Consider the following 14,559-nt stretch of genomic DNA (forward strand, 5'->3'; position numbering starts at 1 on the left):
ATATAGATAAAATTAGTGACCGTGTTTACTATAGCTGGTTATCGCATCAGGGTATAATCCACCATAATAGGGGATATACCACATAGTATATACCTGATTGATGCTATATTTCCTGGGCATTAATATATGCCTCAATACTCTGCCAGACGGGGGTTACATTTATTATTCTGGCCTTTACCCATTTATCGGCTCCAACATATAAATACAAAAAATATAACCTACATTGTGCTTTGTTAGCCCTTGTGGCCATTTATACACGTGGAGCTGTACACAACCATAATATATATCTCGACCCATGCACGAACAATATAGATGGGGTCATTGTGGTTGTGGAGTTAGAACCTAGCGCATCATCTGGTATATACTTATATGGACTTACTACTGTTAGAATATCTACTTGTCCAGTAGGAGTGTAACTGGAATAAGAGTCCACGCCTTTTATACATTTTTATTTTTATCTTTACCTAATAAAAGTTATATTTTAGTGATTCCCTCGGTGATAGGCTTGTTGACACACAGGGTTTTCCTTTCTGTCACGGTGACAAAAAAGAAATATGCAGATGTACAATATACTGCCATATATATATGTAAAGGACATTTATAGTCCCCTAGCTTGTGGAATTTGTATATTTGTTTTTAATCTAATCTGTGTTTTACTATATATTGAAACGTAAAAAGTGGAAATCGTAAAAGGAATGGAACTGAAATATGCGATGTCAGCACAGTTCTGTACGTTTTTGGTCTTGTCATCTTTTGCTAGGATAAAAGTTTTGTGGGCTGTATACACGTGAGCACGCCACATACCAGTTGCCCATGAAAAAAACATGCCTTTTTTTAAATGTACACCTGCTACCTTAAGTGTTTGCCCTTGAGCCTTATTGATAGTCATTGCAAATGTTTTTGTTTTTTTTAAAGAGGAAATTACAACCTTGCGGATCTGACATTGCTCCATGTATCTCTAGCTTTAAGAGATGCAGGACGGTCAGCATTTAGGGTTCGGTGTACTTGAGACTGCTCCAATGTCTCTAAGCTCCGAGAGACGCATGACGCTCATAATCTAAAAGTCTGCCGGGCCTGAGACTGCACTGGGGTCTCTACTGTTTAAAAGCAGCTTGTCTTTCAGATTCTTGAGTTCTAGAAATTTTTGCAGCTCAAACTCTGCTAGAGCTATGCACTAGAGATCTGACTTGCGCGAAAAGAGCAAAAAATGGATAGGAAATATGATCAAAAGGAAGCCATTCCTTACACAGATGAGATAAAATAAAAGCTGTGCTGTGATTGGTTTGCATTTCTTATACTGCCAAGGTAAAATAAAAGCTGCGCTGTGATTGGTTGCTATAGGCAACACAGATTTTCTTTAAAATCTTAATCCATGTTAATGTGTCTTTGGTTCAAGTTTTAATCCCGAGCAGCGGCAGGTATTCCTGCTAGCTTAATAATCGCATAAGAGCGGCAACAATGTCTGCTTGTTTAGGGCAACCTAGCTTATGATGTGTACCCCCTTCCCCTCCGCCACACTTAATAATCACATACATGCGGCAACGACATCTACCCTTACGTCTCTGCCAGTTTGTGTAGGCATAGCTTATGATATGCACCCCCTTCCGCTCCACCGCGGTGCTGGAGCGGAGGTGTGCCTGCACATCACCAAATAAATCTGTCTTGTCGGGCTCCCTAAAGAACTCTACATACTATGTTCTTCCTCAAGATGCAAGCTATCGCCCTGCCGATATTCAGCAAAATCGCTTCAGCGCATTTCTAACATTAGTATGGACTAATAGAATGGACATGTTTGGCGTGTACAGCACATGTAGCGAAAAAACAAGTAAAAAAATCAAATAGATCTGTATGGAATAACACACATCCACATGTTTGTGACCTACAACGGTTCAGCTCCCATTCCACTGACCTCAGCAGGCTTCTATAGTAGAAAATCATTTTGAATGCCGCCGTTATTACATCTTCCCGTAATGCCCTGAATGTAATGTTTTCGACCATCACAGTTCCATGTGATGTTGAACTGCTTTACACAAAAGACATTAAAAGGTCAGCCTTCCAATAATAATCCCTGTCATGAGATAACACGTCTTTCACACACAAAGACAGGAACCACCTGCCAAGCTGTTCTGCGAGGACACAACACTCCCGAGGTCATAGTGAACAGCAGGCATTTCTCAGAGCACTTGCTCTCAATAGGCCAGGTGTCTACTGTCTTCTAGGAATCTTTCTTCACCAATTACCTTCTTCACAAGGGCATTGCTGGGTTCCCAGAAGCCCTGAGCTCTCAAGCCTACAAGCAAGCTGACAAATACAGTACATGGACAGATCTGTATTGACCGTTGATGGCTAAGGATCCCTCTTTCACACACCACAATATTTGTGCCAACTGCTAATTAGATTGAGCAGTCTGCAAGATAATTATGTGTAAACACATGCAGTAGAACGGTCAGTGATAAATTGGTAGATTATGACTGATTGGATCTTTCATGCAGGCTTGAAAATCATCTTTGGAGTGCCGCTGCATCGTTCAATCTAAACAGGCAGTCGTTCATCTATGTACAACTGCCTGTTTGCTGTGATTGGAGGTGGGTGAGTCGGAAGAATCCCAGTCCCCTACTACTTCCATTTACTGGGTGATCATTACTGGAATGGCTGTCTGGTGCTTTAACATCCAACAGTCATCCCGTGGTAAAGGGTCTTGCAACTGTGAAGCCCAACAAGGGCATTGTAATCCCACTGCTCTTTACAATTAAAAGGTCACTAACTTCACTCACGCTTGCCAACATTCAATTTTCTCGTGGATGTGAGGCTGTTTTTATATGAAAACCGCCTTGCATCACTTTGTGAAAGACGCGATCCTCTGATCAGCTTTCAGCTGCCGGAGAGGATCGTGGCGTTTCTCCCGTCATCAATGGGGAAACCTCGAATCGCATCATATCACATAATATTGCGTGAAAACCATGGGTGATTCAATGTGAGTGCACGCCCAAGAATAGGATGTGCCATGATTTGCTTCCCACATTGCATCACGGTGTGATGCAATGCAAGGAAATTTTAAAAAATTGCCCACGTGTATGACCCCATTCAGAAGAATGGGGTTCATATTGGTGCATCTCGCCACGCACAAATCTTGCACAATCTTCTCTGGCGTGTGAAAAGGGCCGTAGGAAGTTTACATGGTTGAATGCTAAATATGGTGATTTTAAAAAAGAGGTCTCAATTGTTTTCCTTAGTAGATATTGACCATCTGATATTTACTTGGCTTTATGTTCTCTCAAAAAGTCAGTCAGTCAGTATGATGAACCCTTTCACACAAGCCCTCCCAGCAGACAGAGATGGTACAGGCTCTAGCTGCTCATGTGATATTGTGCTGCTAACATCATGGGATTGATCGTACAGTAGCAGTGAAAGAAAAAGCAGAGATAAATCTCAAAAGCAAGATGGTGCCGGATAAACATCAGACAGGAGGCCACACTGCATGGGGAAGACTGCAATATACAGAGGAGACATCCAGACTGTGATAGCCAATCAGGTGAGGTCGGCAGGGATGCAAAAAGGTTTTCACCAAAGCATCCCCTTTAAAGAAAGCATTGTTCACTGCCCTAGCCTTTATCTAATTACCCCCACCAACATACAAGCCTGTTGGCACTCCTCTGGCACCAAGTACCTGCTATACCCCTCCTTCCGAGCTACAAAGCAGATTCATCTGCCCATCTGACTGCAGTAACCCCCATTTCTCTTTAGTAAGAGTCTTCTTCACGGCTTCCACCAGCAGTTTAGCAGCACTCCTAATTAAAATGCAGCCATGTAAATAATAAATGGTTATATAATTCTATAAAAAGACGAGTTGCATTGGAGACAGCAGCGTGTGCGTCTTCGGCTGTGCATGTCTAAGCGCAGTTCTGTATGTATGTGTGACTTAGCAGGATCTCTCAGCAAGCTGTCACCCTGGGGAATACAGGCAGGACAGGCAAGATGAGCTTCATCACACTTGGCTCATTCCAGCAGCTCAGGCTCAGTAGTCACATCTGTTATGTGGAACGCTTCCAAGATGATATCCATCCCTTTGGTGAATTTGAATGCAGGCAAAACAGCTCGCTGCCTTCCCTCCATGACCTCCTTTTGGCCTTCCACGTTATTTTGTTCTGGAGGTATCTATAGTGTTAGAGAACAAGGCTGGTCATCTACATTTTGACTAGTCGAGTTCTGACAGGGAAGGCAACACGGCCACTTCGCTGTCAAAGGGTTGCCGCAACTTCAGACCTATGTGCCTTACACTGAGCTATCTACAGAAAACGAACGGAGGGTTGTTTTTAGGTAAACCAGAGAAATACAGTCATGCCAAATCCTAACAAGTGCAACATTACAATGCCAAGATCCATCATTGCAATATTAGCGCTATGAGTATTGTAATCAAACGATTGATATGCAGCATTCGTATCACATTTATACCTCTTGGCACTTAATCTTGCAAGTGAATCAGATTTTATATTGAGAAGTGCCATTTCGTATATTATGCACTTTCTTCCAGCGTTTCCATCTCCTTGTGATCTTCTAACTGCTACATTAAGTGTGTCCTGCTAGCTCTGGGGTTGTCATGGGAGCATCAACAGACTAATCGAACATGCGTCATCTGACAGTCACTCTTCCCATTTATAAGAATTCGAGCCATACAACTGGATGCCGGTACAGAGTTTGGCTCTAATGTACTAGTTCTTTTCCATTGCTCTTTGATGGCCACAAATATGCAGAGCTATTCCCTGCATGATCAATCTGACCCCTTACAGACTGATCAAACTTTCATCACTTATGTTATGGTGATAAATATCCTAATGAGAGTTGGACCCACCACCGATCCTGGGAACGAGGGTCCTGTGCTTCCTTTCCTCCTCACTGCGGGATCACTGCACCCTAAGCAGTGAGGAGATTGACTGGATTGGTGGTCGCACATGCAGTGCCGCTTCATTCATCTTCAATGGGATTGCCAGAGATGGCCAAGTGCTTGAACTCTACTCCAGTCAGCCCCATTGAATGGCGCGGCTCCATTAATTTGAAATCGCTACATCACTGCAGGTGGGTGTAAAGAGCACACAATGAAATAGCCACCTGAGATCAGGGGTCCTGTCTCAGCCGTGAGACCACCTCTGCTGGTCAAACTTTCATCACCTATCCTATGGACAGGTTAATAAAGCTGATTTTTATATAACCGTTAGAATGTATGCATTATTTTAAAGACCCTGTAAAAGTAAATCATGTCTCTTTTGGAAGCTCCCATTTTCCTTCAGTGGGAAAGCCAGTTTGTTGTTATGTTTGTTAATGTACAGAATAGTTGATTCTAAGCATTTTTTTTGCAGTAGGCTTTATTAGTCTTTTTTTGTACCATTTTCGTACAAAACCCCTCTTCAGCTATGCAGCTAAATGAAAACTAGGCAAAGACTGATTTCGCAGCCCAAGTGCATAGCAGAAGAGGGTGCTCCAGCTGTGCCTGCACTGTTCGCTCTGGTGCAGGTAGAGCCGCTCCATATAACAATGTATTAATAAAGCCTGTGTTTGCTAGGCATTTTGATTTTTACATTGTACTTGTTCCTGTGCCCGCATGATCTGTTTCCTATGCTGTGCCTATTATCTCTAGCCTGTGCTGCTTATCTGGTGGCGCTGTGTATAGAGAAGCCATTCTGTGCTGCAGACAGCTTCTGTCCTTCACAGGGCTCGTTACCAGACCTGATGCAATGACAGGGTGTCTGTTCATTGGGTGTACACAGTACTATATGTCACAAACCAATGTACCAAGAACCAGACAGTGCTCTGGTCTGGTGAGAAGAGAGCACTGATGGAGAGAAGCCATTTACAGCACAGAACGGCTTCTCCATACACCACGTCGGGGGACGAGCAGCACAGGCGGCAGATTAACACACAGCGCAGGGGACAAATCACAAAGCAACAGAAGCGAGTAGTATGTAAAAAGCAAACATATATAAAAGCAGGCTTTATTAAAAACACTGTTCTATGGAACAGCTGTGCCTGCACTAGAAAGGATAGTGCTGGCACAGCCGCAGCATTTTTTTCTGCTATAAAGTTAGGTGAAGACACATTTCTCAGACTCGCCTTCACCTAGCTGCAGTTGGGTTTTGTATGAAAAGTGTACAAAATAGGCCAATAAAATCTATTGCAAAAAATGCTTAGAATCACCTATTCTGTACATTAAAGAGAAAAAAAAATAGTTGTCAATGTGCTGCTAATAGACAACAAGGTTTCAGAAAAAGTTGAATCTTTCTAATGGGTGGATCATCTGTGATTTAAAGCAGGGGTCCCAACTCCAGTCCTCAGGGACCACCAACGGGTCATGTTTTCTGGATATCCTATAGTACTAACACCCGTGGCAATGTCTAAGGCACCGACAATAATTACATCACCTGTGCAACACTAAGGAAATCCTTAAAACACGACCTGTTGGCGGTCCCTGAGGACTGGAGCTGGGGAACACTGATTTAAAGAGCAACTAAGTACTGACTGGACAAGGCAGGATAGTAGACCTCTGGGCTCAGGAATATACAAGTCATTCATGCTGCATTACAATATGCCAGTGACAAGGGAGGAGTAAGTATAGGTATAAATATATAGAGTGCTCAGGACACAAGGGTGGCGCAGCACCATTATACCTGGACAAGAATCATTCGGCTATAGACAACACATGTAGAACCTTTGTTTGACTATAACCAGCATGACCTACCGATCTAGTAATGTAGCATGCAAGACTGAAAAAATAAAGGCAAATGCCCATCTAGTTCAGCCTATTATCCTGCAAGGTTGATGTAGAGGAAGGCAAAAACCCCAATGAGGTAGAAGCCAATTTTCCTCAAAAAAAAAATTACTTCCCAACTCAAAGTCTGGCATTCGGAATAATCCCTGGATCAACACCCCTTCTGCAGTAATTACTAACTATAACCTATAATATTACTACATTCAATAAAGGTGAGAATGATTCGACTGGCAGGAAGGAGGTCAAGGAGGTTTTCATGCCTGGAATCTAATTGCAGAAACACATGCCCATATGACAGCAAGTCTGCTGGCCTTAAAATGTAATATAGAGCTACAGTGCTGATTAAAATTGGAGTAATTGCAATTTATAGCAAAGATCCAAGTCAATATATCAACCAACTGGGATCAAACTGTTCACGTAAAAGAATTCCTTTTGATTTCCGCACAAAAGCCTGCAGCTGCTGCCGTCCAATTTGTACCAGCGAAAATTACCATCAAAAAGTACATTTTGTAACCTCTAGAGTTAAATTAACAGCAATGTTCTTACTCGTAATGACGTTATTGTGCATGGGTCACGTATTCTTCCTTCTTCATCCTTCAGGTTATAACCCTCCGGCCGCTTGTCTCGTTCACTGACTTTCCATAACTTAACGGTTTTATCTGCATATAAGAAATAAGAAAAAAATTTATAGCTGCTGTACTGGAGTCATGAGAGGGCAAGTTACTTCAATGGGGAAACCTGGGAAATTTAAAAAAAAATAAAAAAATCCAGTTTCGAGCAGGGGACCCATTGAAAGTCTGTAACCATGGTGGTCAAAGATTTGGCACGGCTTTCACAGAGGACACAGAATTAGTCTATCCCACACAGCGGCACTCATACTTGTACATTTTATTTTTATAGTGTGACAGTTTCTGCTTTTGCTCCGACCCATGTGTATTTGCGGCACAATCAGCTGATCGGTCGGGGTCCCGAGTGGCATACCCTGATCGATCAACTATTGACAATTTATCCTGAGGATAGGTCATCAAGATTATTTTCCCCTTTAATATCCACCAAACCTGCCAATTTTGAGGAAAGTGGCCAACAATCTAATATGCCCTGACATTGCCTCGATGGAAGACATTGGAGGGAAGAGGGTCGGCCATGTTGTATTTTTATTTTACCGTGATACAAGTTGTTGCTACATGTGTCCAACGTATTCCTTTCTCCTCATTGAGAACACATGCATGCTGAGCCAAGCACTCTTTAGGGTGGGTCAACAGAAATAGCTATTGACTAAAACAGTATTCTGCAGCAGCTACAGGCCAGCCCTTGATGATATGTGACATATGTACCACACATTGACATGAGGAGTGTATGGAACAGGCTCAGCTCCCGACCCAACTCCACACGACAGGTGTAGGTTGTGTTATACAACAGATACTCGCCTGCAAGGGTTGCGATCAGAAAGGACTCAACTTTGGTATCCAAGGGGTTAAATGGCCAAGATCAAATAGCAACCATAGCATATGAAAGATTAAATATAGGGAATGTACTCCTTGGTCATGAGAATGCAGGGCGAGGAGCAGTTGCCATGGCGGTCATGAGCCTTGTGGGTATAAGGAAGATGGCAAAGTCATAATACTTCTATATTGCAGTGTATTGTACAAGTAAAACCATGTTCAGGTCCCCTAGGGGGACAAAAGTACAAAAAAGGAGTGTTTTTAGTTAAACATGAGAAAATATAGGCCATAAAAAATTATATATAGAAAACGAGTTTTATTTAAAATACAAAAAATGTGTAGGTAATGTAAAATGAGCTTTGGAATTCACTAAGCTCCAATCAAATCCGGACATGCATGTTTTCTTCAGGTGAACAACTTTTGCAGCAGTGTAGGAACTATTAAAGTTGGCAACTAAACAGCATTCTTTCATATCATATCACCAGATGACAAAGTCCATTAAACACACAATGGCTTCTTTCTACATGTAAGATTATTTCCATCTTTCATACATTTGTTTCCTGGCTCACTCAGCTGAACAAGTCCCATTTAGAGAGCGTTGGCACAAATGCAGTCACATGGTACACATTTAAAAAGAATCATTTTCATTTCCTGCTGGCGCTGAAAATGTCATTGTGATTGTGAAGATAATATCCTTGTTAATCAAAAACTATTTTAAAACTCAATTAACAAAACATTACACCATGTAATTAATCTTTATTCTCTCACAATGTGTTTTCCCCCTCTGAACATATTTAAGAAGTCTGTGAATTATATTAAAATGATCAATTGACTACCTGCTAACGTGTGACTGAGAAATTCCAATCTTTTAGTGCATAATAATTATACCAAAGCATATGTTGCAGAGAGGTTTAATCCCTCGACAGTCTTGTGAATTTGGGCACGGGACAAAGGACAAAACACAGTACTGTATATTCTCATTAAAGAGAGATCAGTTGATGAGATGTGGCCTTTCCATAATGACTGAAGGAATCACATCCCCAAAATAAGAAAAAATATTCAACTTAAAAAAATATAATAAAAATCAATAAATAAGTAAAAAAAATAAAATCTGAATATACTTCAAATGAAGGCCTGGTGTGGAGCCAACAATAAGGAGATTGCTTTATAGCTAATATGACTGGAACTAGTAGCATATTATATATTTGCAGTATATCAATACAATGTTTAGTTCAACGCTGTTGGGTCAAGTGTAACAAAAACATTATTTTCGCAGGCCTTTTTAAAATTGGAACCAGAGCTGATAATGCATGGGCCAAGCTAACAGAAAACCTTCATATAGTCAGGCTAAAAGGTGTCTATACATCTTCATTTTCAAAATGACCGAGTTGCTGGTCATTCGCCCCGAGTTGCTGGTCATTCGCCCCGAGTTGCTGGTCATTCGCCCCGAGTTGCTGGTCATTCGCCCCGAGTTGCTGGTCATTCGCCCCGAGTTGCTGGTCATTCGCCCCGAGTTGCTGGTCATTCGCCCCGAGTTGCTGGTCATTCGCCCCGAGTTGCTGGTCATTCGCCCCGAGTTGCTGGTCATTCGCCCCGAGTTGCTGGTCATTCGCCCCGAGTTGCTGGTCATTCGCCCCGAGTTGCTGGTCATTCGCCCCGAGTTGCTGGTCATTCGCCCCGAGTTGCTGGTCATTCGCCCCGAGTTGCTGGTCATTCGCCCCGAGTTGCTGGTCATTCGCCCCGAGTTGCTGGTCATTCGCCCCGAGTTGCTGGTCATTCGCCCCGAGTTGCTGGTCATTCGCCCCGAGTTGCTGGTCATTCGCCCCGAGTTGCTGGTCATTCGCCCCGAGTTGCTGGTCATTCGCCCCGAGTTGCTGGTCATTCGCCCCGAGTTGCTGGTCATTCGCCCCGAGTTGCTGGTCATTCGCCCCGAGTTGCTGGTCATTCGCCCCGAGTTGCTGGTCATTCGCCCCGAGTTGCTGGTCATTCGCCCCGAGTTGCTGGTCATTCGCCCCGAGTTGCTGGTCATTCGCCCCGAGTTGCTGGTCATTCGCCCCGAGTTGCTGGTCATTCGCCCCGAGTTGCTGGTCATTCGCCCCGAGTTGCTGGTCATTCGCCCCGAGTTGCTGGTCATTCGCCCCGAGTTGCTGGTCATTCGCCCCGAGTTGCTGGTCATTCGCCCCGAGTTGCTGGTCATTCGCCCCGAGTTGCTGGTCATTCGCCCCGAGTTGCTGGTCATTCGCCCCGAGTTGCTGGTCATTCGCCCCGAGTTGCTGGTCATTCGCCCCGAGTTGCTGGTCATTCGCCCCGAGTTGCTGGTCATTCGCCCCGAGTTGCTGGTCATTCGCCCCGAGTTGCTGGTTGTCACAAACTCCCCCAAACACATGAATGTTGGGCTCAGCAATACATTCACATTAAGTTAAGCCGCAGTCCGATAACTGTGGTGGAGAGTTATCTCTCCAGGAGCAAAAGGATCAGGGAATGAAATTCAATGTTCTCGATTCTTCTCCCGAAGCTCATCTGTTGGGGGAAAGTTGAGCTACCTCATGCACATTAGAGAGTCCCTTCACTATTATCAACTGCTTTAGACTACTAAGTTCTAATGTGTATGGCTACCTTTAGCATCATCAGTTTCATTTATACTATGATGTAGAGAATTGTGTAGCAAGAATTTGAGGCACAAAAGCATTGTGGAGTCGCTGTCTGGGTGTCATGGCAGTTTGGGGACTTCTGAAGGCCCCCAGGGCTGCCGGCATGGTCATTTGCCTATTAAAGATGTGCCATATACTTAATAGGCAGCCTGTTAAAATATGGTATAATGCAATACCATATTATTTCATTATACTGTACAAGTAATCAAATGATCGTAAGTTCAAGTCCCGTGTGAGGACTACTTTATCTTGCTTTTTTTTTTATTAAAGAAAGACCAAAATAACGCTTTTTTGGCTTAAAGAAGAAATAGAGCTTTGTCTTGACAAAAAACAAAAAGCATAATAGCATAAAAACCTCATACCACCTAGGAAAAACTATGGTGGTAGTATCACGGTTTTGGCCATTTTGGTTCGCAAATCACTGATTGAACAATGAATTCTAAATTATAGCAGCAAATTCTAAAGGAAAATGTCAGGACATCAGTGAGCTGAATCTCAAGAGAACGTGGGTCATGCAGAAAGCCAATGACCCAAAGCACACAAGTCATTTCACAAAAAACACAAAAGAATGGTTTAAATAAAAAAAAAAAAAAAAAAAGAGAAGAATAAAAGTTGATGTTTTGGAAAGGCCAAGTCAAAGTCCTGATCTTAATCCTATAGAAATGTTGTGGAAGGACCTGAAGCAAACAGTTCATGGGAGAAAATCTACCAACATAGCTAAGTTGAAGCTATTTGACTTGGAGAATTTTTAGCCAATTCCGCCATTCAATGTGCAGGACTAATCAACAATGGATCCGGATGAACTGGAGGGGGTGTTGCGACAGCTATTTAACAACCGCAGCCTTCACTCAATGGATAGGGATGCCATATAATTTTATTTGCTTTGAAGTCTATCTTAAATATATTATAGAATGTGTGCGTATAGTTACATACAAAACTATATTTATTAGAGTTAGGTAAAAGTAGGGACACACCTGTTTAACTGGTGTAATGAGAAAATGGACTTCCAATGTGTAGTATTCTTTGGGGAAGGTGACTGTTTCAGCAACCATTTTGAATGCCTTTATATTAAATTCAGCTCAGGTTTTTCAAATGTGAAGGCAGTCATGTGACATATGAATCTTGGCTAGAACGTGTTCCGAAAAACACTCTTGAAGTGTCAGTTTGCCCTCATGTAAAGGCTCATTTACACACAAAGACCATCTTTCAAACTATTGAAAAATTGACAGTTCTAGCAATCATTTTGCATAAAGTACTAATGGGCACTAATGACCATTAGCACTTTTTCAGCTTAATTTGCATGTAAAGGAGTCTCCAGCAGCTGTTTGCAAATCCCAGCATGTAGTCCGGACCTTGCACTCAGCTACATTGTCTTCACATGGGCTGCCGCAGGCTGTCAGCTGAATACAATGTAATCAGCTGCTCTCTTGGACAACACAGTGTGCAGTCCCTACTCTCTCTCACCGGCTGAAGCTGATGCTCACCTAAAAATCATCGTTCAGCCAAAGAGTGAAAGCGATGAAGCGTTTACACACAACGATTATCACTCGAAAGCCAACGTTTAAACGAATTTTGAGCGATAATCATTGCATGTAAATGAGGCTTAACTCCTAAACAAATAAAGATAGGGCAAAAGTCCCACAAGAGCTTTATGACACGTTACTTATGTCCACCATTCTGCCGGATGCACATAGTTAAACATTTAATCTGGTGGTCCTGAACACGCTGAAGAACTGCAGGTGATATTTCTTCAAAGCACGGAATTAATTATATTGTATATTTTTTCTGCATACACAAGAGACCTCAAAATGGCCCCAAAAAATAAAAGTCCAAAGACATTAAAGTTCAGGTAGAATGGTTGCCAGACTTAAGCGCAATTCAGTGCCCCAGGAATTGCACATCCAGCCATCCGTGTACAACCACAGCAACGTGTGGAGGTGGGCAATCCTGTTTAAAGTAACGTGGGAACTCGCTGCTGTTCTCATTGCGCACAGGTGGAAATACGGTATCCCATGACATCTGGGAGGTACTTCTCAGTTACGTGATCTGTCAATGAACAAAGGCCTTATGATACAATGACCCTGAGTATTATGCAAAACCATGACCTTTTGCAAACACATTTTTGATTGGTCAATCCATGATGGATTATCATCGGATCAATACTGGAGATTATGGGGATTGACCCCAGCATTCACATAAAAGTGTGAAAAAAAGCAACATCGTTCACCTGAAACAGCGAATCTTACAGAGCTGTTCTTGCAGTTCTTCAGAATGTTCAAAGGCTGGATGAAAAATGTAACCATGTACATCCAGCAGAACGGTGGACACGTCAATCTTTTGGAGTTAAATGACGGCAAAGTTACACAACAAAGATAGTGCAAAACTAATACTTCCAGTGTGATTGAGTAAATTAGAGCAGAGACTGGTTTATCATATGACCTCCTTCCTATTTGAAAACTTTGGCATGAATTCAATATGGCACAGTTCAAAATAGCTGCTAAAAACCTCTCTGGAAAAAAAATAAAAATTGCAGCCTCCCTCCCAATACTTTCACACATTGAAAGTAAGCTTTATTATACCAGTTAAACAAGGTGTGTCCAGACTTCTGCCTCACCTTGTATCTTATAAATATGCTCACCGGGTATTACATATCTTTTTTTTTACTGGATACCAATGGATGGAATAGCATAGTCTTATGATGATCTTTTTGTTCTCTTTCTGTTTAGTGACCAAGCAAGTCCATCCTTTTTACTGACTAATGTACTTAATTTTAGAAAAACATAAGAAAAAAACTTTTTCTCCATAGAAACATGGAAAATGGACACCAGAAAAATGACCACATGGTCCATCTAGTCTGCTTTAAGTTTTGTTTCCCTATATAGGTTGCAATAGACTTCGGAAATTCTAGATTAGTCATAATAACCTTGAAAGATATGGGTCTAGAGCAGGCAGTGCATGAGACCTTACTAGTCATTATTAGGAAATTATAGCAGCAGCGTTTCTGGTGGCACAAGGTGCCACACAGCTGTGCTACCTGCATGTCACACACATAACACTGCTACATGCATTGTTCATCCCATACAACAGGGATCAGAAGCAGAACAGCAGTGGAGATGACAGATCTGTGATGATATCACCGTCATGCTCCACCTCGAATTACATAACGGTGACGCTCATCCCAAGTGAATGACTTAAATTCTTCTCCCACTTCAGCTATTGAAATATTGTTATCAAAAAGAACCCATCCTTAGCTTAATATATACTGTAAATTCAACAGTCAGCAAGGGTAAATAATGGTGTAACATGGACCCACTTACCATTAGTGGATAGGAGAAAGTATGCAGCATTCTGTTGAGGAAGCCATCTTATCTTGTTTATTTTTTCTTCTATCTCTAAGCTCTTCAAGTAATCGAATTCTGGCTCGTGGCTCTGGAAAGTGCTGTAAACATTGTACTCTCCTCTTCTGTGAGGTTGATTCTTGCTCTGACAGAAGAAGAATAACGTTAGAAGATGATTCGGGCAAGATGCATTTATAATCCTCAGGTCAAAAATCAAGGAAAAAGAATTTCAAGATAATCTCTGCATTTCTACTTCTTTGCCATTTAAAAAAATGTCATTATTCTTACTATGATGCAGTCTCCAAAGCTGATCTGCTCCAGTTTTAAATATACAGTGCAAGATATGGACAGAAGTGGAGATGCAAATT

General features: G+C 42.1%; 1 protein-coding gene across 2 annotated transcripts in view; it reads right to left on the bottom strand.

The window, feature by feature from the left end:
* PPP2R2B (protein phosphatase 2 regulatory subunit Bbeta) overlaps positions 1-14,559 on the bottom strand; it is a 254,242-nt gene that overhangs the window by 46,574 nt on the left and 193,109 nt on the right. For both annotated transcript variants that reach the window (XM_066591261.1, XM_066591262.1), the window contains exons 3-4: positions 14,171-14,336; positions 7,307-7,419 (exon numbers count right to left, since the gene is read on the bottom strand). In XM_066591261.1, the coding sequence (XP_066447358.1) occupies positions 7,307-7,419; positions 14,171-14,336 (279 nt within the window). The remainder of the gene's footprint in view (positions 1-7,306; positions 7,420-14,170; positions 14,337-14,559) is intronic.

The sequence above is a fragment of the Eleutherodactylus coqui genome, chromosome 2, assembly GCF_035609145.1.
Source record: "Eleutherodactylus coqui strain aEleCoq1 chromosome 2, aEleCoq1.hap1, whole genome shotgun sequence".
Taxonomy (NCBI): Eukaryota; Metazoa; Chordata; class Amphibia; order Anura; family Eleutherodactylidae; genus Eleutherodactylus; species Eleutherodactylus coqui.